Source organism: Sus scrofa, chromosome 6 (assembly GCF_000003025.6).
Source record: "Sus scrofa isolate TJ Tabasco breed Duroc chromosome 6, Sscrofa11.1, whole genome shotgun sequence".
Lineage (NCBI taxonomy): Eukaryota > Metazoa > Chordata > Mammalia > Artiodactyla > Suidae > Sus > Sus scrofa.
This window is the reverse complement of record NC_010448.4, coordinates 80,110,238-80,138,165: the sequence shown is the minus strand read 5'-3', so window position 1 is coordinate 80,138,165 and position 27,928 is coordinate 80,110,238. Positions and strand designations below refer to the sequence as shown.

Below are 27,928 nucleotides of genomic sequence, written 5' to 3'. Positions count from 1 at the left end.
GGGCGGCGCTGACAGTCTGGTCCGCGCCGGGCAGCGGGCGCAGCAGCGGGCAGGGCTGCCGGCAGGCACGGAGGCAGAGCCCCGCCGCGCGCGCCCCGGCCCGCGCCCGGCGCCGCGCCCCAGCCCGCCCGCAGGGTGCCCACCTGCCACCCAGACGGGAGGCCCCCCGCGGCCGCAACCGCTGCCCCGGGGCCGGGCGCCCGCGGCGGCACCATGAGTCCCCGCTCGTGCCTGCGTTCTCTGCGCCTCCTGGTCTTCGCCGTCTTCTCGGCCGCCGCGAGCAACTGGCTGTAAGTCGGGCCGGGACCCGGCTGGGCCGGGCGGGGGCCGGGCGGGGCGGGGCGGGGCAGGCCCCGGGGGCAGCAACCGGTGCCAGGCGGCGCGGGGCAGCGGGCGCGGGGGCGCCCGGCAGGTGTCTTGGCCGTGGGGCGCGAGGCTCCTTCGCCCTCTGCGCTGCCGCCGCCACCGCCCGGGCCTCCCTCCGCACACCCCTCTGCCCGCGTCGGGCTCCCAGCCCAGAGGCGGCAGGGGTGGCGGCCGCGTCCGCACCCATGGGCAGCCTGGGGAGCTGAAGAACGCAAGGAGTGCGAGCGCGGGGTGGGGGTGCCCGTCACAGGGCGCAGGACGCAGCCAGGGCTGGGCTGACAGGTCGCCAAAGAAGCCCATTATGGGGAAGGACCTTGGCTCCTAAGAGCAGGTTAATCCCGGCAAGTCTGGGAGCGAGGTTCCCGCGCAGAGCTGCCCCGCGCTGCTGCGCTGCGGGCTGGGCTGGAGGCGTGCAGGGACCTGTTTCTGCTTGGCGGGGGGGAGCTGGGATGGGAGGGAAGGGACCCGGCCCGCCGGCCGGCCTCTGAGAGCTTGGTTCGGGCTTGGCTCTGCCCGGCCTTGGTTCTCCCTGAGGCAGAAAGAAACTCCCTACAGACCTTAAAGAGGACAACAGCCCCCACCTCCCTGTGTCTCGCCTAAGGAGGGAGGGGTGGTAACTGTTGGCGACCTGTCTCTTTCTCCTTGACTGGGCCTGCCTCAGGTAACTCCCTGGAAAGAGACAGAGGTTGATGCGGGCCCAGGGTCCTAAAAGGATGAGTTTCCCTGACTGGATGAACAAGGAAGCAAGAGGACCCTGGACTCCTTCAGCTCCATCTGGGGACCATTCCCCAGGTCCCAGGCTTAACCCTGGTCCTAATTCCTTCTGCCCGGAGGACCACCCCCCATCCACTGTGGGCAGCCAGTGGGGAGCCAGGCTCCAATATTGATCTGAAAAGCATGAGGTGGGAAGGGGGATAGCCAACAGTGCAGCTGGGGTTTCCATGGAGACCGCGGGAGAGGAAAAAATTCTCTCTGCATCAAGACCAAAGAACAAATATCTCCCATGAAATTGCCCCGAGTGTCCAATGGCTGTTGCTATGAGGTCATTGCGGCCACAACGGCCCTGCAGGCTAGAAGGAGTGTGTTGGTTGGGGTCAGAGCCACCCAGGGCTTGAGGGACAGAGGTGATGTGGAATTCTCCCAGCTGTTCCAAGAGCGACAGTGAGTGACTCCGAGGCAGACTGAAGTGGCTGCGGAGCTTTTGTTTTTCTTGGAGACTTAATTTGATTAACACTTCAGGGGCAGTGGCAAAGTGTACAGAAACCAGGGCACCACCACCTCCTCCACTACCCCCCTCCACCGCCTGGGCAGCGCAGCCCCCGGAGTGGGCCTGGGTCGCAGAGCTGAGGAGGGGAGCTGATTTGAACTTGGGGGAGCCTGGGGTCACTGGATCTGACTCTGGAAAGCAGAGGTTCACAGCCAGGGCCTCCAAAGCGAGCGTGAGCATCAGGAAGAGCGAGAATGGGTTCTGAGCAGCCCAGGGCTGGAGGCTGCAAAAAGGCAGAGGAAGAAGTGGCAATTCAGGGTCTGACCCAGGCCTTGCGAGGGGAGATCAACATCCACAGTGGCAAGTCTGTCCAGAGCATCTAGTGTTTGAGTTCATTTTACAGATGAGGAAACTGAGGCCCAGGAGGGGAAGCTACTTGTACAGACTCAGAGCTGAGACCTGGAGCCAGGTGCTCCAACTCCCAGGCAGTGACATTCCCCCTTCCCTGAAGCTGCTGAGCCAGTGTGGCCCAGGTGGTGTCACTGCCCACCCTCCGCCACATCCAAGCTCAAAATCCCAGCCAGGGAGGCAGCCCCGGTTTTGGGTCACACAAACCGTGGGGAATTCCAACAGCTCCGTTCTCGTGCTTTTTGCTGTTGGGGGGGGGGGGGCAGCCTAGGGGAGGACCGAGGTTGGCAAACCTGTTCTCTGCAGCAGTGATGGTTCAGGTTGCCACCTAGCAGGTCTCTGGATGACCCGGCTCACTCCTGCTCCGCCTCGGGCATTGAGCCAAGGGTCTCACTGCTCAGCCCGAGACAGGAGGAACAAGGGGCTTCCCAGGACCCTGCCAAAGGCTGTGAAGGAGACGAGAACTCTGCACTCATTCCAAGAAGGCACGGTCCATCCCCAGGCCAGGGACTGGGCCAGCTTGTGGGTAAATAAATGTCCCAGCCCAGCCTCCAGGGAGCTTGGAGGGAGACAGGATAGAAGCAAGCCGCGAATGCATGGAAGAGCACACATGCTATCAGAGCAAAGAGCTAAGTGTGGGCTGGAGCGGTCACGGAGGAGCTTGGCCTGGAACTTGTAAAATCATGACGGTAATAATTATAATAGCTCCCCCGGGGACGTCTAAATCCTTACAACATCTGAATCCCATCTTACAGGTGAGAAAATTGGGAATCTCAGAGGTAATAGCCCCAAGTCACCAACCAGTAAATGGACCAGGCATCTGACCCAAAAGCTGCCTCTAGAAGGAAGAGCTCCTGGCAGGCAGATGTCCATCTGGGCATGGCAGCTGGCACTGTGTCTTTACAAATAGGAGCCATGCTGGAGGTCTGGCCCCAAGAGGGTGGCTGGGAGTGCTCTCAGTGGGGCAAAGCCTGGGTGTCCACTCTCCTTCCAGTACCTGGAGTCGGGCTTCCATCCAGGGTCAGTGTGCTGGCTGGTTGCAAGAGCTGGTGCTGTCTGTTGTTTCAGAAGGGCGGGTGGCCTGCCGGGGAGACCAGGTGTCCCACTGCGTGCAGCTGTTGGGCAGGATGGAGCTTGGAGCTGAGAGGGCTCTGCAGCCCGAGGCCTGGGCAAGCCCGGAGAAGCTGGAAGCTGTTGATTAGGCTTGTGTCTGGCACCAGGAGTGAGTTGACAGCTTGTGGCAGCTCCCACCACCGAGGGAGGCATGAATGGATGAAAACAGTCCATCAGTGAAAGGCCTGGACTCTGCCACAGACCTGGGCTCAGAAATGTCTCGGAATGGTCCCCCCAGCACTGGGGCTGTGCTGGAAGTTGGGAGACCCGGATTCCAGTCACAGCTTGGCCCCCAGTGCTGGGTGGTCTTGGATGGGCTTCTTTTTTCCTCCGCAGATTGTTCTAAGCCCCAAATGGAAGAGTTAGAGAATAGATAAAGTTTCATCATTTTGGGTTTCCTGAAGAAAGGCAGTGTGCACTGAGCTGGGACCCCAGCAGAGGCCCATGAGGCGAGAGCCAGAAGCCTGTGCCACACTCAAAGGTAGGCCAGCAGAGTGGCTAGGAGCTGTGTCTCCGGGCAGATCCCAGGTCTGCCACTGACCGGAGGAGTGACCTTGCCCAAGTTAGGCAACCTCTCTGAACCTTGGGTTCCTCATATATGAAATGGTACCCAGACTTTGGGGTGATGAGGCCAGAGAGAGCCCTTGCAACATAGCATGCTGAGCATGGTGGCAGGCGCAGCAATGGAAACAGCAGCCACGGCTGCCCCAGGTGGCTGAGGGCAGCTGTCGCTGAGCTGAGGAAGCCACCGTGCCCCTGTTTACAGAGATGATGGAGAGAATGGCCCTGCTCCCAAGCCCTGTTTACCCCAAACCATGCTGGTACCCACACGGCACAAAACTGACATGGTACTGTTGCTCCTCCCCACATGGCTGGGATTCTAGGCTGCTGCCTCCCTACCCTTCAACCAAGGCCCCTGCAAGAGCCTCACAGAGCCAGTGAAGCCAGCCCGGCTCCTGAAGAATCCTGCTGGCCTGAGGAGTGGCTGCTAGGAGCACCCTTCAGCGCCACAGGGGTCATCTGACCGCCCCCCCCACACACACCCCATGTGTGCCTCTCCATCTCCAGGCCAAGCTCCTGTGTGCCTGCTCACCCATCGGGGTGTGTCACTCCCCTGCCCATGAGGACAGGGAGGCCTGGCACTCTGGATGCAGCTCACTGGACCAGGTGTGGGCAGAGCCAGTCCAGATGTGCAGTACCAGATGCATAAGAAAAGGTGTGGTCTGTCTCTGGCAAGAAGTATCCCCCTAGTCTCCAGCTAAAAAGGATTCCTCCCTCCCTTTTAAATAAGTTTGAAGCAGGAGTTCCCATCGTGGCACAGTGGAAACGAATCTGACTAGCATCCATGAGGACGCAGGTTTGATCCCTGGCCTCGCTCAGTGGGTTGAAGACCCAGCATTGCTGTGAGCTGTGGTGTAGGTCGCAGACGCGGCTCGGATCCAGCGTTGCTGTGGCTATGGTGGAGACGGGCAGCTACAGCTCTGATTTGACCCCTAGCCTGGGAACCTCCATAGGCTGCGGGTGCGGCCCAAAAAGACAAAAAAATAATAATAATAACAAGCTTAAATCACCTCGCATGGCTCTGGGCATTGAATTACGATCGCTAACACTCACAGACCTTTAGCATTTACACAGGGATTTCTCAGAAGCCATCACTGTTACTGGGGGGCTGTCCTTGCATGGTTGGGTATTTAGCAGCATCGCTGGCCTCTATGCAGTAGATGCCAGGAGCAACCCCCCCTCCAACCAGGTGACCACCATAAATGTCCCTAGACATGACATGGCCAAATGTCCCCTAGAGGGCAAAATCATCCCTGGTTAAGAATCAGTGGCTTACGGAATTCCCGTTGTGGCTCAGTGGTTAACGAATCCGACTAGGAACCATTAGGTTGTGGGTTGGATCCCTGGCCCTGCTCAGTGGGTTAAGGATCTGGCGTTGCCATGAGCTGTGGTGTAGGCTGCAGACGCGGCTCGGATCCCGCGTTGCCGTGGCTCTGGCGTAGGCTGGTGGCTACAGCTCCGATTTGACCCCTGGCGTAGGAACCTCTATATGCCGAGGGAAGCAGCCCTAGAAAAGGCAAAAAGACAAAAAAAAAAAAAAAAAAAAAGAATCAGTGGCTTACAAAGCCCTTTCACACCCATAATCTATTAGAACTGCATAACTCTCCCCTGCCCCCTTCAGAGGAGGGAGTCTGTATTCTTTTCAGCTCCGCTTCACAGACCCAGAGGTGCAATGACTTCCCCAAGGTCATGCTGCACATCAGAAGCAGGACTTGAACTTGACTTGCTCTCACAGCCCAGATCTCACAGTGTTTATCCCCACCTTTGGAACTGTTTCGTTTTATATGTAACAATGGTCTAATAATGTGGCTTCTTCGTTCTAAACCTCTGGAGGCCAAGACTGTGGCATAAACACCTCTCAGCAGCCCTGGCACACGGCTGGCATGTCGTAGGCACTCAGTCAACATTTGAGGAACAAAGAAAAGAAGGCTCTGTTCACTCCGGAGGGTTTTAAGTTGCTGTCACGTCGTACCCCACCTTCAGAGAGCGCGAGGAGGAGGGAGGCTCTGCTCTACCGCCCTGAGTCCCAGGTGATGCTAAGATGTGCCAAAATGGGTGTCAGGAAGCATGGCTGTCGCCCAGCTGATGTGTCGCTCTGGCCCGCAGCTCCCAACCGGGGGCACCCCCTCAGAGCCAGGCTTAGCGCTTTCTCCCCTCACCCTCCTTGCAGGGCCCCGGCACCAGGCTCTGCCTGAGGGGTTTGCTCAGGTAGCAGTCACGACCCAGCTGTCTGCTATGGCTCGACTTTCTTCCCTCAACCCTGGATTAGCAATTGAGCAACTCAGCAAGCATCTGACAAGACAGTGCTCCCCAAACCTGTTGAAACTCGCCCAGTTCGGGCCCTCTGGGTGCATTCAGAAAGCCGAGCATTTGCACTGAGCCTCCTCCTCTCGCTCCTCCCTCTGGGGAGAAGGGCTTGGCATGAGCCAACTGGGCATGGAGTGGGCCAGGGAGTCACTGAGGCAAGGAGTTGGGGGGGGTGACAGCTGCCCACCCCCGTCACCCCACTGCAAACGAGCTTGCAAGAGCAGCTCAGCAAACTCAGCTGGGGGGCCAAGCTGCGACCCCAGGGTCGCTGTCCAGATTTCCACAGGAGTTGCCAGGTTTTATCTCTGAGTCCTGAACTGCATCTTCTGTGATGCAGCCAAACCGGGGAGAAGGCTCGCTCCCTGCCGTGACCCCCACCCCACCCCCCGCTCCTCCTTTTCCCTCTCCAAACCCCTCTCCACCTCCCCCCTGTCCTGGCCAACTTGAAACCAAACTCTGTTTTAAAAGCTCCCTGGCCAAGTCAGAACCCCTGCAGCAGAGAGGACCAGGTCTGAGAAAGGGGGGAGTGGGCGCTGTCCCGGGAGGAAAGGAACCTCCCAGCAGAGAGAACTTTGAAGAGGCCTAAGAGAAGCAGCATGAAATTGCTGATGAGACTAGAGGGGCCTCTTTGCTGCTGTGACTCTGAATGGTCCTTTCAGGCCTATTTATCACTCCGTTTACACCCCAGTCGTATCATTGTATCATTGCAGGATTGGGCCCCGGGAACTCTCTCCTAATGGCTAGAGACAGCAGAGTGGTCCTTATGAGTGAAGGATGCCCAGCTGGGAGTTCTCCTTGTGGCTCATCAGTAATGAATCTGAATCTCTGAATCAGACTAGTATCCATGAGGTTGCATGTTCAAACCCTGGCCCCACTCAGTGGGTTAAGGATCTGGTGTTGCCATGGGCTATGGTGTAGGTCACAGACCTGGCTCGGATCTGGCATTGCTGTGGCTGTGGCTGTGGCTATGTCTGGCAGCTACAGCTCCCATTGGACCCCTCGCCTGGGAACTTCCTTATGCCCCAGGTGCGCACCCCCCCCAAAAAAAAGGATGCCCAGCTGTCCTGGTACCCAGGACTGAATCACAGCCATCAGAGTCAAAGGGGTTCTCAGAGGTGATCAGCTCAGCCCCCTCCAGGGACACAGAGCCCCCAGGCAGGAGAGCCAGTGCCTGGTAAGCCCCATTCAGTCAGGTCATGCACTTACTTATCAGGATCTACTCTCCACCAGACACTTGGGATCAGAGAGCATGCTAGTGGTAGAGCTGGAACTCCACCCCAGGTCTCCTGTCTTCCCAGAACTTTCCCTGCAGCAGATGAAAGCCAACCTGCAGCCCAGACCCCTAGCCAGGCATCTCTGCTGGAGGTGATAAACCACGAGGAAGGAACCAAGGTTTTTCCATCCGCCCTGGGGAGGTGGGGGTGTGGGCTCAGTCACATGCTCTCCTAGGATTGGGCCTTTAGAAGGGGTACGCCAAGGCCAAGGAACTTGCTGGAAACCTGGAGCCACCGGAGCCTGAGCCTCACTCCAGGAAGCAGCTCTTGTAGTGTCCCCACCTCTCCCTGCTCCCCATCCCCAGGGCCCCCTCGGCCGAGCTGGAGAGGTTTGTGGCTCCAAGGGCAAGAAAGGCACTCTGGGAACAAGGGTTAGATGGGTCTTTGCAAGGGAGATGCTCTCTGCTGGCAAATCAGGGGGCAAGGCAAGGTCACTAAGCACCTTGAATTTAGCCATGCCTGCCCAGGAGAAAGAAAAAAATTCTCACCTCTGGCATAGCTCTGGACCCATCCAGGTCTGGGTCTGATTGGCTACTTCTTGGCCCTGAGTCAGCCACCAGCTTCCCTGGGAACAAATACTGGGAGATGGGAGGGGGGGAGCTCCTGAATAGGAAGTGGGGGACAGGAATGAAGTGTAGAGACTGGGGCACCAGGGTTCTGAAAGTAATGGAAACTGAGCTGTCAAGAGATAGAAAATGGGAGTGAGGGATCCCAGGTAGAAGGGGAACAGCACCCTAAGGTGCAGGCGTGGGCCATCATTTTCCCCCAGCTGAGGAATGCACTTGACCTGGGCATTGAGAACTCTAGAGTTATGCCAGGTCTGGGAAGAAGGGGCTACGGAGGCAGAACCCACCACCCCACGACCACTGTGAGCATCTCCAAGGCCAGCCCCTCCAGGCATTTCAAGCCAGTGGCAGCATTCCTTCCATGGCCCGAGAAGCTGCAGAGACCTCAGGCTCAGGCACTGTCCAGCAGCCACATAACCATTGAGGTATAGCCCACCCCAGGACCCCTCACTCCGGAAAGCAGCTCTGAAAGATGGCTTTGCATAGCTCAGAAAATGTACGGGGCTGTAGAAAGATTCATCAAGGGAAGAATGAGACCACCTTCCTCAAAGCATTGTCCACTGATGCCAAACCGTTGTGTGCTTGGTACCCTGCACCGTCTCTGGAGCCTGAACAGCAGCCAAGGCTCCGAGCCAGGATGTTCTGCTTTCAAATTCTGGCCACCCCTGACTGGCTGCATGGATGTGAACACTTATCTCTCCAAGCCTCAGTTTCCCCATCTGCAAAATGGGGGGGGGGTGGTACCCACCTGGACAACCCTGCCTGGTTGCAACAGGGATAGAATAAACATGGGACCCGTTTAAAGATCACAAGTGGGACATAAGATCCCTCTCTCCCAGTCATCTAGTCCCACCAGTTCCTTGTCCCCTGGCTTCCAAGTCCCCTAGAAACACCTGAACTTATCCTGGACCCCACTGTCCCCCCCACCAGCTCCTTGTCTCCTACCAGCACCATCCACCGCCTCCATCCCAAGCCACATACTCGCCATCCTGGGAGAATCCACCAGATGGGCCAGAATCACTGAAAACACATGGTTCTTTAACTCTGTCTACTCCACCTGGAGATTCCAAGGAAAATCTACAGTCAGGATCGAGGCTGGAGTGATTGGCTGTTTCCGATGGGCATGTGTCCTCCCTCAGGGGAGTGCAGCTCAAAAAAAAAAAAAAAAAAAAAAAGGCTGGGATCTCAGGTCTATGAGAGCTGATGGAGCCAAGCCAAAGAGGACCAATGCGCAGAACCAGTCTGGGGTCCAAAGGAGGGTCCAGCCCAGGGACTCTGAAGAGGTTTTGTGACAGGGGGGATGATAATTGTGATAATGACAAACATCTTAATGACGATAGTGGCATGATGTCGCCAGCAGGGGAAGGGTGCCTTCTGCGTGAATATTTAATTCATTTAAGCCGCCTGCGACCAGGACTATTCTTCTCCCCATTCTCGAGGGGAAGACACGGAGGCTTAAAGATGCTTCCTCCCTTGACGCGGACCGGGTCTGTCCATCTCTCTTGCACAGCGAACCGCGCTGCCTCTGTGCTGAGGGCCAGGGAGCCTGTAGGGGAGAGGACAGCAGGAAACTAAGACCACGGGGACAGAAAGCTTGAAAGGTCTGAAAACAACTGGGAGTGTGGAAGACTCTTGGGGAGCCGGATGCTCCCCACCCCCCCGCCAGGGGAACACGGTCCTGGGTGGGGTCCCGGCCCCTCTCTCCTCCCCCGGCCCCCTCCCCACCGGCCCCCTCCGTGTCCAGCAGGCACCGTTTCCTTCCGGCTCCTCCTCCGGTCTGCTTGGCCTCCTTCCTCCCGGGTGTCACAGGCACAGCCACTCCTGAGGAGGCTCTAAATGTGGCCCGGGCAGGCGGGGAGGCTGGAGGGGGGGGGCAGAGAGGCCTGGGCCGGCGTCCCAGCCCCCACCTGGACACCCGTGGGGCCAGGACCCATGACACGGATCCGCCTGGCCTCCCAAGCACTCCGGCTAGTTCCCGTTCCCTGTCCTCTCGCCGAGCAGAGCAGGAGCTGGGGAGGAGTCGGAGAGGTGCGGGTTTTCCTCTAGGAATTTGTATATTTTTTTAAAAAAGCAAGCAAACCTGGAAAAGCTTGGGACAAGCCCAGCTAATTTTAGTTTCTAATGAAAACAGCAGGTGGCTGAGAGGATCTGATCTCCCCGGCAGGGCCAGGGCCCTCCAGCCTCGCAAGCTGCAGGCACGGGCCGGGCGTGGGGAGGGCCTCCTGGGAGGAGCCTGAAGGACCGGAGCCCCCGTTGGGGAAGATGGGGCAGGACGAGCTGGCTGGCAGCGGCTGCAGGGGCAGCCTGGGCTGGAGTTGGGGGGGGAACCTGATTGATGGCACGGCCACGGCTGGAGTCCTGGGTGGCCGGGGCAGCGGGTGGCCAGTTGCTCAGCCTGTGCTCGGCAATGGCAAGAAGAAGCCTGAGGCCGTGCAACCAGGAGTGACGAAGCAGCGATGGCCAAGGCCCTCCACAGGCCAGCCCAGCCCAGCAGCAGGCGGCCCTGGTCCCGCCCAGGCTCTCCTTCTCCCCCAGGAATGGCTTGTGCAGTTGACATTTGAGCCCGGCCCAGCTCTGGGTCAGCGAGTGGCACGCGTGTCCCTGGGGGAAAGGTTGAGCTACCTTAGGGTGCAGGGAAGGGATTCCAGAGGCCCCCGGGATCAGCTGAGCCTCCCCTCAAGCGTCTCCAAGCCCTCAGCAGACTGAAAAGCAGATTTGCACCTTCCCCCTCAGCACCCCCCACCCTGAGTGCTCTGCCAGGAGGGGAGCAGCGGGGACCCAGTCAGACAGGGCCCTCCGTTTACACTGCAAGCACTTAGTGAACACCTTCTATCTGCCACGCCCTGTGCTAGGTGTCGAGGAGGCCCCAGACTGGATGTGAGACTGAGGGTGGCATAGCCCCCCAGTGCCCCGCAGCTGTTGTCAGACGAGGGGACAGAGGGAAGAGAGTTCCCCACTTGAGCTGGGTTTGCATTGCAGCTTTGCCACTCACTAGCTGTGTGACTTTGGGCAAATCACTCCACCTCTCTGGGTCTCAGTTTGCTCATCTGTAAAGAGAGGCTGGGCACCCTAATGGGCTACCAGAACAAGCAAGCAGTAGAGGCAGGGGCCTGTGATGTCTGGGGTTCGAACTCTCCCCACCCCATTCCCAGTTCCATCTCCAGCTCAGACACCCAGCCCTTCCCAGGCAAGACCCTGGGATCTGAGACAACTGGGGTGGGTTGGAGCTGTGTCTCCTGTGGCATGGAAGGGGACAGCTGAAGGGCCGGAGGAGGCAGGGGCTGGGGGTGGGGGGCACCGGTGCCAGCCTTGGGGGCAGGGACACTCCTCAGCGGAAGAGGTTTCTCAGCTTCTTCCTGGAAGCTGTCCCAGTGACTCATGGCCATGGCAGGCCAGCAGCTCACCCCTAAGTCCCTTCTACTGTTATTTCAGCCCGTCTCCCCTCCTTGAGTCCCAAGCCTGGCCGGGAGGGGATGGGTGGCTCCTCCTGTCCATCTTACTCCTAGTTCTTTGGCAGAGGCTCCATCTATTAGCCTGGCATGGGGCCAGGAGGCCTTGGAGGCTTGAACCCCCACCCCATCCCAGCCAACTCTGACACAGACTCAGTCGTTTATGGTACAATGGGGCGGGGGGGCGGGGGGACTTGCCTAAGGTCACACAGCATGTTAGTGGCTCAGCCAGGTCTCCCCAGCCTGATCCCCCTGCCCAGAGACCCACTGCCTCGAACACAGAAGCCGGGGCCCCCCACCTGCCTCTTGGCTGGATGCAGAGGGAGCAGAGGCTGAGATGAAGACAGGCCAGCTCTGTGCCCCCATGTCACAGAGGGAATAGGGGCCTCCACCCTTCTTCTAGAAGCCAGCCATGGCCTCTGAGCTGGAAAGTATCCAACTTTAGGCCCAACTCCTTGTCCCCTCACTGGTGGCCTCCCAAACGTGGACCTGGCCCATGGCCAGTAGCCTGGCTCTTGGCGCCCCCTGCAGGCCAAGGATGCCAGATGGGACTGGTTCCACGGGGTACCCCTTCCCTCAGCTGGCACAGGCAGGGGGAGCACCCTGCCAGGGCTGAGGAGCCAGGTAGGCCCCCTCCACTTGCACCTGCACCCTCTCAGTACCCTCAGCCATCTTTCCACCCTTGTCTCCCACTCTGAGAAGCTCAGGCTCTGTCCAGGCCTCATCGGGACACTAGCAGCCCCTGGGCAAGTAGAGAAGACGAGGAGCCTCCCGGGAGGCAAGGGATGCAGGGAAAACGAGGGATGCTGGTACAGCCTCAGCCCGAGACCACCCACCTCCCACTGTCCTGAGCAACCAGGGAAGAGAGAGACCCTCACAGGGGCCGGCTGAGTGCCAGAGGCACCAGCCACAGCCACATGAAATCCCTCTAATTTCTCTCAGCAGCCTGGGATAGGAACCGTTACCTCCATTTCCAGATAAAGCCAGACTCGGAGCAGCCCCACAGCCAGGGGCGGCTGCAGCATCAAGGAGAGCAGGTCCCAGAATCAGATTCCCCCCGGCTTAGAAGGAAACACCGCCAGTGGTGACCCACAGGCTTACCCTCCAGTGCCCTCCAGGCCACTGCCCGCCTGGCTTTACAGCTGCTGCCGTGACCTTGTTTAAAGCCCAGATGCCCACCCAGCCCCACCTGGAGTGAAGCCCAGACACCTGCGCTTTCACCAAACCCCACAAATGTTTCGACACACGGCCAGAATTGAGAAGCGCCTCTCTGGTCCAGCCCCTGACAAATAGAATCCAGCTGCTGATTGTACATCCCCAGGGGTGGAGCGCTCAGCAGCCCGCAGCAGCCCACCAACCACACCTTGGCCGCAATCCTTAGGTTGAACGAACCCAGCTCCCAGCAGCCCCCGCCCATGGGTTTCACTCAAGTCCTTGAGCCCCAGAAAAGAAAACTGTCTTTACCAAAGGCTTTGAATTCAGGCAAAACCAGGTTCATGTCCTGACTCTGCCTCTTACTAGCTGTGGGACCTTGTACACACAAGGCCAAGTACTTAACTTGTCTGTGCCTCAGTTTCCTCCTCTGGAAAATGGGGGGTCATCAGCTCGCCGAGAGGATTAAATAGAATAATGCAGGTATTTAGGCTTTACTGCATAAGGGCTGTAAAAGTCAGCTATTCTTACTGTCATCGTCATAAAAAGCTGGCATATCTTACTAGAACTTTCTGTGCTTTTCTGGGGGATGTTCACTTACTCATTCCTTCACTACCTCAGGCCCCGCGTCAGACTGTCTCTCACATACAGGACCCCTTTCACTCCTGGCAGTAGTTCCCTGACTCAGCCACAACCGGTGGTCTCTCCTCCACATCACAGATGGAAAAACTGAGTCCCAGAGAGGGATGACCTTCCCGCTTGATCCTCGTTTGGACCAAAAACCTGCGTAGCTTCTCTTGAATGAGGCACTGGCATCTCTGCCCCCACCCCCAGGAGGCCGGGGTCGCTGGGCTGGTTCACCATGGAGTCGGAGGCAGTGGAATTACTCGTTCTCTTTTGTTCAGAGTCCCTGATCTGTGGAGCTGAGGCTGAGGGCAGAGCCAGGAGGCTGAGGTTGCTCCTGGGAGGTGGCGAGCAGGGCCCTTGCGTTCCCTGAGCTTACATGGAAAATAAGGAGTGTGGACCAGACCACCTGTCAGGGAACTTTGCCTGAGTCTGTGATTCTGCGGCTCTGCGGCTCCTCTGAGAATCTGGAAGGCAGCGCCAGGCAGCTCTGCGCTGGGAGGTGGCAGGTGTGGCTCCTACCGAAGAGGTGGGAAAGGCAGGCAGAGGAAGGAGAGGAGGGCTTCAGAGTCATCACTCAGGTCTCCTCCCATCATTAGGCTGCCACTTGTGCACCGACTATGTGCACTAGGCCCTGGCCAGGGGTGCTGGGGTGGGGGAGGGGACAGGCTGAGGGACAGCGGCTGGAGCACAAGCCTTGGGTCTTCTGGACCTGGGCTCCAATCCAAGTCTGCACTCACAAGGTAGGTGACTTTGACAGTCATTTCAGGGCTCTGAATCATACCTGGCACTTAGTAGGACTTCAATAATGCACGCCCTTCCCTTGAGAGAGAAACCACTTTCTTCCTCACAGGGGCTTTCCCCAGCTCTGCCTCCTCCCAGTGAGCATTTTTGTGTCTTGCTCACAACCCCCGCGCCTCCTGGCTCGGATGGCAAAGTGGCTGTCATTAGACAGGGCGGGGCCTTCCAGGGCCCTCACAGAGGAGGACAAGGCAGGGGAAAGGCCTATGGGGTAGTGGGGGGGGGGGGTTGAAGCTTGGCTCTGGCACTTGCTACCCGGGTCATCCTTCGTGGGCATGTCAACCTCTTAGCCTTTATTTTGGAATCCATGAAATGAGCATAATAATTATCAGCGCCTAAGTTTGGGGTGAGGTGACCACAAGAATATGCGCCAGCCGCCGTGCACAGCACGTAGTAGGTATTCAATCAGTAGTAGTCCTCTCTCTGTCCCCTGCTGAAACGAATCAGCAAAACCCCCTCCCACCCGTGCCTGCCCCAAAGTGCCTTGATGTAAACTATTGCATCCGGATTGCGATCCTCGTTATAACCCTGCGAGGTGGAGTGAGCATTTGTGCCCCATCCTCAGGCTGAAAAAAACCCTAGCATGGCCACTTTGTCTTCAACCCCCCTTCCGCAACACCATCCCCAGTCCCCCGGCTCTCACTGCCTCTGCCCCAAGTGCTACAGCACTGACACTGGTCTCTACCTGGTGGCCTTGGATATGGCTGGCAGTGAGCATCATGGCCTTGTAGCCAGAGATGAGCTAGGACACTGGGACCCCTGCCTGGGGTGGGGAAAGGGATGCCAGGGCAGACAGTGGTTCCTGCCTCCCAGCTAGAGGGCATCTCAACAGGAAGGAGTTGGACCGCATGGACCAGGTCTGGAGTAATATCGGGGCAACCGTGCCATTGCAGGGGTCACCCAGGCAGGGAGGGATCCCACAGGGGTTCCCCCTGCTTTGGCTCCCTCAGGGCTGAGGCCTTGTGCAAGAGAGCACGTTCCCCTTCCACCTGGCAGCCGCTGGGGGGGAGGGCTGTCACTGGATCCAGAGAGAAGTCCACTTCCAGGACCCACGGCTGGCACTCATTGGCTTCCAAAGACCTTGACGGGGCGGGGCCTCAGCCTGGGCGTGGGAAGGAGGAGGGGAGGGGCTCAGCATCGCGTCCCACCCCCACCCCCTTCTCCCCAGGTACCTGGCCAAGCTGTCGTCGGTGGGGAGCATCTCCGAGGAGGAGACGTGCGAGAAGCTCAAAGGCCTGATCCAGAGACAGGTGCAGATGTGCAAGCGGAACCTGGAGGTGATGGACTCGGTGCGCCGCGGCGCCCAGCTCGCCATTGAAGAGTGCCAGTACCAGTTCCGGAACCGGCGCTGGAACTGCTCCACCCTCGACTCGCTGCCTGTCTTCGGCAAGGTGGTGACACAAGGTGAGGGAAGGGCTCACGGGGGTGCTGGGGACCCCGGAAGGGCCCACTGTTTCCGTGGGTGGGACTGTGCTCGTGAGTGGCCAGACTTTCCATCATTTATCGAGTCAAATGGCATAGGCTGCAGATGGAGGTGCGGGAGCGGGCAAGATGCGGGGGGCGGGGAGGAGGATGCTGCTCCTTGCGGTGCGGCACAATACACGTGTGCAGCGTCTTCAGTCCTGGAGCCACCATTCCATTTCACAGAGTCAGAAACCGAGGCTCAGGCAGGGGGGAGGACAGGGGTGACCCGGGCTTCTCAGAGGGTGACCCGCAGAATCAGAATTCAGACCTTGGACAGACCTTCCCTTAGCTCTTGGCCTTCTGTAGGCAAGTTCATCTCATTCATCTGGACCTTTGATGAACCGTGTTGAGAGCCTCACCTTGCCCAGCCCCGGAACCCGGGAGGAGCAGCACCCAGACCCTCCCCTCCTGGGCTCACAGTCAAGGCAGTGACTTCAGCTCTTGGGGGCAGTGGCTTCCATATCCACAGCACCAGCTAGGGACCAGACACTGTTTAAAGTGTTTTCAGTGACAGGTAATTCATCTGGCCCTTTGAGATAGGCTTCTGTGTTGCAGATGAAGAAACTGAGGCACACAGAAGTTAATAAACTCGCCCAAGGTCACAGAACCAAAAAGTGGCTGAGCCCAGGAATTGAGCTCATGCGGTCCAGCTGCAGGGTCATGTGCTTACCCACAATGAAAGAACACTGTGACGGAGGGACACGGGACCACGAGGGTGGACCCCTCCTCCGGCCGGGACAGGGTGCTTAGGGAAAGCGTTCCCCAGGAGGTGAGCCCTCGGCTGACATCACAAATATTAAGCTAGAGGAAGGTGGGCCAGGGCATAGAGAGCATTCCATATGCAGCTGAAAGCCTCCATAGGAGGTCACTGGGTTAAGCCACTGCCCTCGAGGGAGCATTCAAACCAGCTGCCTCTTCTTCTACTTCCCGAGCATGAAGCTGACACTCCGAGCCACGAACATTCAACAGGCTCCTTGACTTGCTTAGGCAGCAGGAAGGCCAACCTTTGTTTTGGCACCTGTGGTCCTGGATGGCAAGGGCTGCTAGGCTTGTGGCAAACCATTTGGATGTTGTTGGAAACCAACTGTGATAGAAATTTGGAAGCCATTCTCCTGGGAGCTAGCAGGAGCCAAAAAGGCGCGATCATGCTTGGCACGGCTGAACGTTGCTGCTCCAGAGAAGAAGCAGAGAGCCGGTGAGGAGCCTGGTAGCAGAGGGCCTCCCACGACAACAGTGTCCCTGCCGAGGGCCCGGGGCTGCCTGTCTGATGAGGCCCAGATACTAGACTCACACAGCAGACCCTGGGCACTGTAAGCCCCTGGACCATAGTAGGTGTTCCATGTTTTAGGTGGATTGCTGGATAGATTGGTGGGGTTTCACATGTCAGGCCCTTTCATACCCTGGTGCCTTTGCACCTGCTATTTCCTGTACCCCCAGCCCTCTCTGCACAGCAGCTCCCTCCTCCTGTGCTCCCAGCTCCAGCAAGCAGGTGGTTTTGCTTTTTCCTCTGGGCTCCAAAGCTCTTTATTCAGTTTGGGGTTCCTCTCCTTTTTTTGGTGATTATTTTGTTATAACTTCGAATGTGCAGAGAAGTTGCAAAAAGAGTACAAGGAATTCCCACATACTGTTTTTTGGTTCGTCTCTCTCTCTCTCTCTCTTTCTCTCTCGCTTTCTCTCTCTCTCTCTCTGTGATAGGTTTATTCCATTATTTTCATTTTCTTCCTTTTTAAGTTGAGGTAAAACTGACATGTTATCCTAGGTTCAGGTGTGCAATATAATTATTCAATAATATGTCTATATTACAAAAGGATCACCACAATAAGCCATAACATCCATCACCACACACCGTTACAAAAAAGTTTTCTTGTGGTGAGACATGTTCAAATCTTTCTCAGCAACTTCCAGCTCTGCAATAGAGCGTTATTAACTACAGTCGCTGTGCTATATAGCACAGCCTCATGACTTATTTATTTTATGACTGGAAGTTTGTATTTTTGGGCCCCATTTCACCCACCACCCACCCTCGCCTCTGGTACCACCGATCTGGTCTTTGAATATAAGGGTTCCGTCTTTTCTATGAGGAATTGCCATATACTTTTTACCTTGGTTCGCCAACTTTTTTTATTTTTTATTACTGTTGATTTACAATGTTCCGTCCATTTGATTCACCAACCATTTACATTTCAACCCATTTGACTTATCAATTTCCATCTCTCTATCTCCCTTAATACACTCACAGAGAGACACACACTTTTGTCTACACCACTTGTGTCCACACGGCTTTGATTACACCCTTCGGACTGAAGCATGGTGCCTGTCTCCCCCGACCCCACTCCTCCACCCCAAACCTTGAACTCTTCCAAGACGAGAGTGATGTCTCATTTACCTGTTTCCCAGCACGTGGCAGAGCCTGGCATGGAGGAGACGATCAGTGGGTATCATCCAATGGCAGGGAGCTAGTCGGGGCAAGGCCTCAAGGGGCAGAGAAGTGAATGCATGGTGCAGCCTGAAGCCAGTGAGGGACCCTGTCTAGAGGTGGGCTTTCCTCACCTGTGTCTGTGCCAGGAACTAGGGAGTGGGCCTAGCCCTGGCTCATTAAGTTCAGGGAGACACTGAGAATCCTACCAGGCTTGGCTGGAACCTGCGCTGGACTAAAGTCCAAGTGACCCGGCCAAGTGTCCATTTCCCCAGGAGCTGAGTCAGGGCGCACACATGCCAGGCCAGCCACACCAGGCAAGAGCAGTCATGGGTTTTTTTTTTTTTTTTTTTTTTTTTTTTGTCTTTTTAGGGCTGCACCCACAGCATATGGAGGTTCCCAGGCTAGGGTTTGAATTGGCACTGTAGCCGCTGGCCTACGCCACAGCCACAGCAAGGCCAGATCCGAGCCACGTCTGTGACCTCAACCACAGCTCACAACAACGCTGGATCCTTAACCACTGAGCAAGGCCAGGGATCGAACCTGTGTCCTCATGGATGCTCATCAGATTTGGTTCCGCTGAGCCACGACGGGAACTCCAAGGGCGGTCGTGTTTGGAGGTGTCTGAGCTCTTTCCATTTGTCTCTGTCTTCACTTTTGTAGCTTCCATTTCCTTTGCTAGTAAAATTCCTTTTGGGAATGTCTTCATTAATCTCCACTGAAGAAGTGAAGGGACTTGTCCCTCCTGAGGCCACAGGGCTGCTCTTGGAAGGTGCAGGCTTGACAAGGCAGAGGAGGACGCACCCGGGCCGCTCTGCCTTGGGCAGGGACTTCATTCCCAGGAGCCTCGGTGTCCTCTCCTGTCAGTGACCCTGCACGTGTCCTTCCCTCCCAGGGTCATCACCCAGACTCTGACATAATGCTCAGCAGCACTGAACGTGGGCCCTGACCCCAGAAGAGCTGTCTGTCACCACTAGCTGCTGTGATCTTGGGCAGCAGCCGGTCTGGGCAGACCTCGCTCACAGCCCCCAGGTTTTGGGGTCCAGGGGGCTTGGCCAGTGCCTGAATTTATGAGCTGCCTGGCTGGGGTCAGGACCTCAGTCCTGGAAAGGTAATAGCTTGCAGATCCCGCCAGGAGCCAGGCTGTCCTTGGAGACGAAAAGGAGCCCCCTTTGTCGAGGGCCTCCTGGGTGGTTCATGCATCCAACCCCCGCCCACAACAGCTTGGAGCCTGTAATGTTCCCACGTCCCAGCTGAGAGATTCGGACCTGCCAGCTCTTGGCAGGAGACCCCGGGCAAGGTCCATCCCCTGTCCTAGCCTTAGCGCCCTCCTCCCTGGAAAGGAGGGGGCGATCCCAGGACCCTGCTCCTCAGCTTCCATCAGATTCAGAGACGGCATCTTCAAAGGACTGACTGTCTCCACAGGGCGCCCCGGGGAGGCATGGGCAGCTCTCTTACCACCTGGGCTGCCTGGGGTCACACAGGCTCCAACCCCACGCTCCCTCCACCCCTGGGCTGTGGAGACCCCCCGCTCCTGGCCCACAGAGGCAAGACAGTCAGTGACATAATCCAGACTGATGGGGACAGTGTGAAGTTAGGGCCCAACTGTGTGCTCGAGGCTGAGTCTGCCAGGAATTTGGTGAGGGTGGCATTGAGGGCAATCGGGAATGGGGCAGGTGGTGGTTCTTGGTGGTGCAGCCTTCAAGGCCAGATGCGGCTCCCAGTGCCTGGAGCAGCACCCGCACACGGTAGGGAATTGACGAGTATTTGTGGAATGAGTGACAAGGGTTTGAGGATGAGAGGAAGAGGGCGTGGAGTCTGGCAAAGGTTCAGTGTTGCCATGAGGATGTGTGCTGGGGTCTCAGAGCAGGACGGGGCCAGGCAGGGGAAGGCGATGCAAACTCCCCTTCTCTCCACCTGGGGACGGCATTGGGCCTCTCCCTGCATTTTCACATCTCGCTCTGTGACCTTGATCACGTCCCTGTCCCGAGAGAGGGGACTCCATGAGCCCTGAGGTCCCTTCAGGCCCTGACTGCCACGATGGGAGGTGACATGGTGCAGCGGTCGTAGCAAAGTGAGGATTCGGCCCAGGTCATCTTTCCAGGTCCTGCATGTCTAGCATCAGGCTGGATCTGGAAGTAGATGCCTTTCAGTCCTGGGCTGTGACTCAGCCTTGTCCTCAATATCAGCATCATGTTGGACCCAGTGAGGGTGAGAACATGCCTTCCTTCTGGGGACCTCTTGGGCCAGCCTTTGGTCTAGGAGGGGGTACCCCAGGATCACTGTGCACTGGGGGTTCCTTGAGGACAGAGTCACCTTGGTGTCCCCAGTGCTGGCATAGGGCCTAGCTCGCAGCAGGTGGCTAATAAATGTCTGGGGAGTAAGTGTCTTTGCCATAAGGAAGCTTTTAGGTCAACAGCAAATATGTGGACAAGTGGCCCTGCTGGTATTTGTCAGCAAAGGAATAAAATGTCATGAATCACCCCAAAATAACATTCACAACAGCTACTATGTCCCAAGTGCCTCCTAGATCTCAGGTCTGCCTGGCTGAGCGTCCAGGCTCCTCCCTGATACCCACCTCTGTCTCCAGGGAGCTGCAAAGGGCCTGTTCTTGCACAGCCCTGTGCTGGGTTCAAGAGGGCAGAGGAGAAGTTAAGGGAGAGCCTGGCCCCTGGAGCTTCCTGTCGGGCTGCAGAGGCCAGGCAAGCACACAAGACACTTAGAAGATGAAACAGTCTGAGTCCGAGCCTGACTGTGGGCGGCGGCGGGCAGGCCAGTGAGCTTGCCCTGGCATCCGGGAATTCATAGTGAGGGGAGGAGTGTGTGGGAGGGCCAGCGCCTGGCCTGCTGGAACAGCATTATTTTCCCCTTGCTGGAACTGGGGGAGAGGTTTAACATGGCCTGTTGTCTCTTAAATCCAAAGAGGCTTCCTGGAGGCAGTTTCAAGAAGAGGTGAGCTTTTGTAGACAAGAGAGCCAAGGAAACTGGAAAGACAGGCTGGGGGCAGGGATGGGGGGAGGATGAGGACAGGGACTTCCTCAGAGACCAGGGCCTGGCCTGCCCCACCTCCCCACGACTCCCATTGCATCTGCTTTGGAAACATGTGAGTTATGCCCGGAATGACACTGCCACCAGGACACCTGCCTGCTGCCCCAGGGAACACCATGCTTGTGGCTTCCATTCCAGCACAACTCAGCCTCATCTGTTTCTCCTCCAAACACTCCTTCCTGCTCAAATGTCTTCCTTCCAGATCTGGGGAGAAAGGCATGTGATGCGCTCAGAAGACCACAGGCCTGAGCTCCAGTTCCCACTTGGCCACTGCCTGGCAGAGGGATCCCAGACAAGCCACCGAGCCTCACTTCTTCCACTGAGCACAGCTGGAGAGAGCCGGTTGCTAAGGATGCCATGAGCTTATGTTAGCCCATGGAAAGGCCCTGGCACATCTGGGTCCTCAGAAAGAGTAGTTATCACTGGATACCCAGGACAACTCTGAATTCCCAGCCCCAGGCAGCCCTAGCACCTTAGAAAAGATGGCGGTGAGGCAGGACCCGCTGGAACAGGCAACCCCCTGGACCAAGGAGCAGTCATCTACCAGGCTGCTCAGGAACTCTCCTCTGCTACCCTCACAGGCACACCACCATCCTTTTTCTTTGGCTCAGCGGGCTCTGCCAAGTGCCATACTGGTGAGCAAGGCTCCAGTTGGGCAGAGGGGACAAGCCAGGAGGGGCCACAGCACTGGAGTCAAGGGGTGGGACCCAGGGCTCATCAGAAAAGGCTGGAGGAGCCTCTGCCATCAGCTTTCAGGTCACAGTGGCTTGGCCACATTCTCCAGGCCTTCTGGGGCCTCCTGTGCTGAGCACAGGCCACCTGCTCACTGTCCCCCAGTAAAGAACGGAAGTGGACATGTCCCACAGCTCATGGCCTCACACGTGGGAGGTGGGGAACACGGACTGCTTGTGTATCTGGGGGGCGCCAGGCTCCAGGAGGCAGAATCAGACCAAGGTTGAAACTTTGCAGCCAGGCTGCCTAAGTCCAAATTCTGTTCCAGCACTTCCTGGTGAGATGCTCCTGGACCAGTTTCCTCACCACTCAGTGCCTCAGTTTCTTCATCTATAAAATGAGGAGGAAAAGTCTCTATTTCACAGGGTTATTGTGAAGAGTATATCAATTCTGTCAAGTGCTCAGTGTCCATCACAGAGTTTGCTCTAAGCTTCAGCTCTTGTCATTATCTTCCTTCTAGAACCTCCTCCTTGGGAACCAAGTAGAGAGAACACTAGCGCCCTTGCTCCTAAGAGAACAAGGGGGGTTGGGGTTGGGAGCCCTGCACCCAGGGCCACTAGCACCCAGTGGAGGAGGTGGGCAGAGCAGGGGGGTGGGCTGGGGGCTGCCTGAGAGCCCAGGGAAGCCAAGGAGAAAGGACCATGCCAGGCCAAGAGACGGGGCCACCCTGCCAGTCCTATCCACCCTATCCCCTGCCTTCCCTTCCCCCTTGGTCTTTGGGGCAAAGATTTGTGCTGGTTCAGGCCTGGAAATACCAGAAATACCAGAAACTAAAGTCGTCTCTCTTTGGGCGGCCACAGCACAAACCCAACCAACATGATCCTGCTATTAACCTCGATTAACTTGGAGAGGATTCCATCCCGGGCTGTCAAGGCCCCCATGGCTCCAGCCAAGCCCCCTCATGCCGGCCCCAAATGCCCAGGCCTGGGCAGAGGGTGGGCCGTGGAGAGTGGATGGTGGACAGCAGCCCCAGCTCAAGGGCCGGACCGAGAACAGGGCGTCCCGAGCCACGGGGGCCGGAGCCGCCCCCAACCCCCGCGCTCGGCCCCCACTGCTGGTCCACAGCCCCGGGCACAGAGGAGGTGATTGTTCCCACCTGACCACGGCAACTGCTCCCCAGGGCAGCTGAGAGCATGGGCCTGGGTGCGCAGAGGTAATTGCCAACCACGAGGCCAAAGCCTGCCCCCTCCACTCCTGTGGACACACACACTCCAGCAAGAGACAGAAGGACAGTCACGGGCACACAGAGGCCCTCACAGGGCCCGAGAGGAGCAGGGCCCATCTGGTCACACACCCAGCCAGCAGTGTGCACACGCACACCACACACATGTGCGTGCGCGCACACACACACACACACACACACTCCCACCCACCACCCCCAACCCCAGAAAGAGGCTACACAGCAGCTACATCCCCTGAGACACAGTTCCTAGGAGGACAAAAACACCCATTCAGGCAGGAGACAAGGCAGGCACCAAAATAGAAGCACCAAGGAGTCATGCGGCGGAAGGGAAAAGACAGGCAGCAGAGGCGGACAGGCTGGAGAGTGAGTCCTGGTTCTTTCACTTCCTAACTGGGCGATTGGGACCCGCTTGCCCTGCCACAAACCTGCCTGGTGCCATCTGTGAAATGGGCATGATAAAGTTCCCAGTGGCAGAAAGCAATCCCCTTATCAGGTCCCCGTAAGCAGCGGGACCACCGTTATTATGATTTATTCTTAAAGGGAAAAAGAAGCAAGATGACCTGAGAAGTGGGCCCGCCTGGGCAGGAAGGGCTGGGCAGACCCACAGGGTGCGGACTCCTTTGGAGCCCGGAAGGGCCAGCTGGGAAACGGGCTCTGCTGCCCTGTAGTTTGGTGAGTTAATTCACCTCTCTGAGCCTGTCTTGTCTCTTGTAAAATGACATTAACATCACTCATCTTCTGGAGAGGTTGTGAGAACAGCATCTGAGGATAGCTGAGAGCACTGAAGCCAGACCATGACTGCTCAACCCCGTGCTGTGTGACCTGGGGCGATGGCTAACCTCTCTGAAAACGGGGGTGATGACTGTACTTACCTGACGGGTTCGGGAGGGTGCGTGACCAGCACACGTGAAGACCACAGAGCAGTGCCAGCCGTGTGTGTGTGTGTGTGTGTGTGTGGCCGACGGCCTGGTAAGCATCAGCGCCAGCATGCGTGACTCATGCGTGACTCCTGGCCCACGGGAGTCAGCCTGCCTCCTTCTTCCCAGGGCCTCCCTTGTTCAGGAGGCCCCACCTACCCCTCTACCCCCTAAAAAGAAGTGTGAGGGGGGAGCACCGGGACCCAGCCCTGCCCTCCCTCTGCCTCCCACAGGGACCCGGGAGGCGGCCTTCGTGTACGCCATCTCTTCAGCAGGTGTGGCCTTTGCGGTGACACGGGCGTGCAGCAGCGGGGAGCTGGAGAAGTGCGGCTGTGACCGGACGGTCCACGGGGTCAGCCCACAAGGTGAGTGCGGACGGTGGGGAGGGCGTGAGTGGGAGGACAGGGGCCTGGCCCTCACTCACCCGCGGCCCCCCAACACCCACCCACCCCAGGCTTCCAGTGGTCAGGATGCTCGGACAACATCGCGTACGGTGTGGCCTTCTCACAGTCGTTTGTGGACGTGCGGGAGAGAAGCAAGGGGGCCTCGTCCAGCCGGGCCCTCATGAACCTCCACAACAATGAGGCCGGCAGGAAGGTAGTGTGTGCGGCCCCGCCACCCTCACCGCCGGGGAAGGGCGGGCTCGGCAAGGTCCCCACTCTCCCGTCCACATGCCCCTCGGAAGACATCTGTTCAGGTGCTCACCTGCACCAGCACCAGGCACCTCCCGTGGGGCGGCGGAGGGAAGCAGACAGGCTGGCAGGTGTCACAGAAGAGTGGCCTCCAGTGCAGCACACACGTCCCCCAACATGCCCCCTCCCACACATACACACACACAGGTGTGTGTCTCCATCTGTCACACACACTCACACACACACCCCTCATAAGTAGCAGAGCTAGGATTTAAACTTTTCTGTATCCCTGCAAAGACCATGTGCTTAACAATGACACCATCTGCCATCTCAGCTCCTACTCACTCTTCCAGGTTCCTGCAGATTCAGTGCAGCTGTATTCTTCCCTATCACGTCACTTGTCACTGTTTCATATGACACTGCCCCAGGGCCGCACCTGCGGCATATGGAGGTTCCCAGGCTAGGGGTCAAATGGGAGCTGTAGCTGCCGGCCTACACCGCAGCCACAGCAATGCCAGATCCTGAACCCACTGAGCAAGGCCAGGGATCAAACCCACAACCTCATGGTTCCTAGTCGCATTTGTTTCCACTGCACCATGATGGGAACTGACACAGCCCCTTAAAAGTATCTCTCCTCCATCAACTTCAAGTGCCCCAAGGCAGGGGCAGTGCCTTCAACAGCTACCGAGCCTACCAAGACATCCAGAGGAAGCGGGACAGTACATCTTTCCCCTACTCTGTGACACGTCTCTGTCCTTGCCTGTCGGCCCCCAGCAGCCCCCTCTCTGGCCTCCCCAACTTTCCTGATAGCCCCTCTCCCCTCCCCGTCCCCCACAGGCTATCCTGACACACATGCGGGTGGAGTGCAAGTGCCATGGGGTGTCGGGCTCCTGCGAGGTAAAGACGTGCTGGCGAGCCGTGCCGCCCTTCCGCCAGGTGGGCCACGCACTCAAGGAGAAGTTTGACGGTGCCACCGAGGTGGAGCCACGCCGTGTGGGCTCCTCCAGGGCGCTGGTGCCGCGCAACGCGCAGTTCAAGCCGCATACAGATGAGGACTTGGTGTACTTGGAGCCCAGCCCGGACTTCTGCGAGCAGGACATGCGCAGCGGCGTGCTGGGCACAAGGGGCCGCACGTGCAACAAGACGTCCAAGGCCATTGACGGCTGTGAGCTGCTGTGCTGTGGCCGCGGCTTCCACACAGCACAGGTGGAGCTGGCCGAGCGCTGCAGCTGCAAATTCCACTGGTGCTGCTTCGTCAAGTGCCGGCAGTGCCAGCGGCTGGTGGAGCTGCACACGTGCCGGTGACCGCCGCCTGGGCCTACGCCCACAACCACCTAGTGGCCCGGGGAAGGCCGATAATTTAAACAGTCCCCACCACCCACCCCAAAAGATACTGGTTGTATTTTTTGTTTTGGTTTGGTTTTTGGGTCCTCATGTTATTTATTGCCAAAACCAGGCAGGGGACCCCAGCAGCACTGACTGGGGCCTCCCTAAAGCCTGGGTCTTTGTGGCTGCCACTGACCAAAGGGACCTTGCTCATGCCTCTGGCTGTCCACATGTGGACGCTGCTGACCACTCAGTTGCTATCTGTAACCGTTTTTCCACTTGCAGACTTGAGGTGGGTAACGAAGAGTGTTACAGCCACATGCCTACTGGCCCTGCCAGCTAGGGAGAGACACAGCCCTCTGGCAGGGGAATGGTGCCATTTGCTGGCAGTTGCACCCCCACACAGACACACGGACCCCTGGCAGCTTCAGCCTGGTAGCCTTGTCTCTCAAATCCCCTGGAAAGGGAATAGGCAGATACCAGGTCCAGGGCAAAGGGGTAATTTCAGGCCTCCACAAGCAGCCCGAGGTTCAATCTCTGTGGGAACCCTCCAGGCAAGAAGAGCAGGTGAGGAGAAGGCAAGCCAAGGCTGCGGCACCCCCACTCCCAGCCCAGCCGCCAGGCCTCCCCTCAGAGAGGGAGACCACCCAGTCCCTGGTCCCTCCCGAGCAAAAATACGGCTGCATCCTGCATCAGAGACCCCAGCTGGGCCTTCATGGTGACGCCTCTGTGTGTGTTTCTTCACGGTGCTGCTCCTCCGTGAACTGAGAATAGAAATGTCACACACACACACACACACACACACACACAAGAAATGCCATGGAAGAGCCCTCCCACCACACACACACACAGAGGAAATGGCCATGGGAAGAGCCCTCTCCCAGTCTGGACAACAGTCCTGGGAGGCTGACGAGGCAGGGAGGCACGCTGTGCTCATCCTATAGGAGGAAGGGCAAGGTTCAGCTGGCTTCCAGAGTTAGGAGATGCAGAGGCAGAGCCAGAAGAGCCCTCCAGCCAAGGCTCCTCCCAGGCTCTTGTACCCAAAGGGCCAGAAACTGCAGGTCCCCTTGGGTCGGAACCCTGGGGACAGGGCGCTGGCTGGGAAGCAGCAGGAACAGACAACCTCAGGCTGAGCTAGCGCCCACATGGCTCCTGAGGGCCGAGCAGGCTCTGAGGGAAGAGGCGGTCGGCGGGAAGGCTGGCCAGGTGAGGTCTCAGCAGCGGAGGCAGCTGTGCCCAGGCACTGTGGGTGCTGAGGCTGAGCTGCCTGGAGACATAACACCAGCCCACCCATCAGGAGCCCAGCCCCCAGGAAGCCCTGGTCCAACACAACTGCTTCTCACTTGGGCTCCCAACCACCAGAGGACCTCACTCTTGGCACAGTCTCCAAGCTGCCCCAACACCAGGGCTTTAGGCTCCTGCTGGAGGCCTTAAGCTCCAGGATCCCAGATAGAAGTTCCTAGCACCTGGGTTCAGTGTCTGAATTCAAAGCCCCTGATCCGAAATACAAGCTCCAGCCCATAGACACTCTCCTCCAGGCCTGGTAGTCTGTGCCTCCTGGTGCCGGCTTCCTCACAAAGAGAGGGGCAACACCCCGGGCCCCAGCCAAGCTCTCTGCTCAATGCCCATCCAAGAAGGCCAAAACCAAGTGAGATGCTGGACCCACATTCAAATGGGATAATCTTGGGACAGGCAGGCTCTGGTGTGGCCCAAAGCTAAGCGTCCTCATAGCTGCCCAGTTGGGCTCACTGCTTCTCTGACGGGCTCTGTTCAGCTATCTGCTCAGTGCCAGCGAAAATACTGTCCCTCCCTGGCAGAGGCCAGACTCGCACAAAGGAAGCAGTAGAGACCCCTCCCCATCCCCAAGGCCAGCCCCCAGAGCCCCAGATTCAGGCTGGATGCTGGTATGATGGGCACTACCCCAGGAAGAAGCAAGAGGATCTGTGACTTTCCACCTAAAAGGGGGCTCCTCAAAGCCGATCTTCCTGGGGTTCTGAAGGGTGTAGCTGCAGTGAAACAGACTAGATTCTAGGAAGCTCTGCCTAGGCCAAAGGGATCCAAGGCTGCAGGAAAATGGAATTTCCTTGGACACACCAGCTCCAAATTGTCCCAAATAAAGAGGAAGAATCAGCAAAGGCCTGACATAGCCCACCCACTCTGAAGCTGGTCAGAGGGTCCAAGCCCGACCCCAAATCCTCTCCACCAGTCTTACCAAAAGGCAAGGGTGTCCTCTGAGGCCTAGGGCTGGACAAACTCCGGCTCTGGATGCTGCTACCCCCTCTGCTGCCCCCCGCCCCGATTTTTATACTAGGCTTCTTGCCTTTGTGACATCCCCATGAAAATAGTCTGATGCACGATAAAATGATTATTTCTTTATCTTGC

General features: G+C 57.8%; 1 protein-coding gene across 3 annotated transcripts; it reads left to right on the top strand.

The window, feature by feature from the left end:
- On the top strand, window positions 1-27,928 carry WNT4 (Wnt family member 4). Of its 3 annotated transcripts, NM_001170828.1 has the most exon segments (7): window positions 14,804-15,232; window positions 23,822-23,953; window positions 24,043-24,185; window positions 25,058-25,138; window positions 25,140-26,355; window positions 26,399-27,055; window positions 27,331-27,919. In NM_001170828.1, coding segments are annotated over 5 exon segments (1,254 nt in total). In that variant the 5' UTR covers window positions 14,804-15,084; the 3' UTR covers window positions 25,890-26,355; window positions 26,399-27,055; window positions 27,331-27,919.

Bases quoted from the DNA above. Each gene is read 5' to 3' on its own strand.
- WNT4 (XM_005656037.3), top strand. From the start codon at position 214: ATGAGTCCCCGCTCGTGCCTGCGTTCTCTGCGCCTCCTGGTCTTCGCC. The intron at 291-14,996 runs GTAAGTCGGGCC...CCTTCTCCCCAG, and splicing joins GCCGCCGCGAGCAACTGGCT to GTACCTGGCCAAGCTGTCGT. The intron at 15,233-23,821 runs GTGAGGGAAGGG...TGCCTCCCACAG, and splicing joins CGGCAAGGTGGTGACACAAG to GGACCCGGGAGGCGGCCTTC.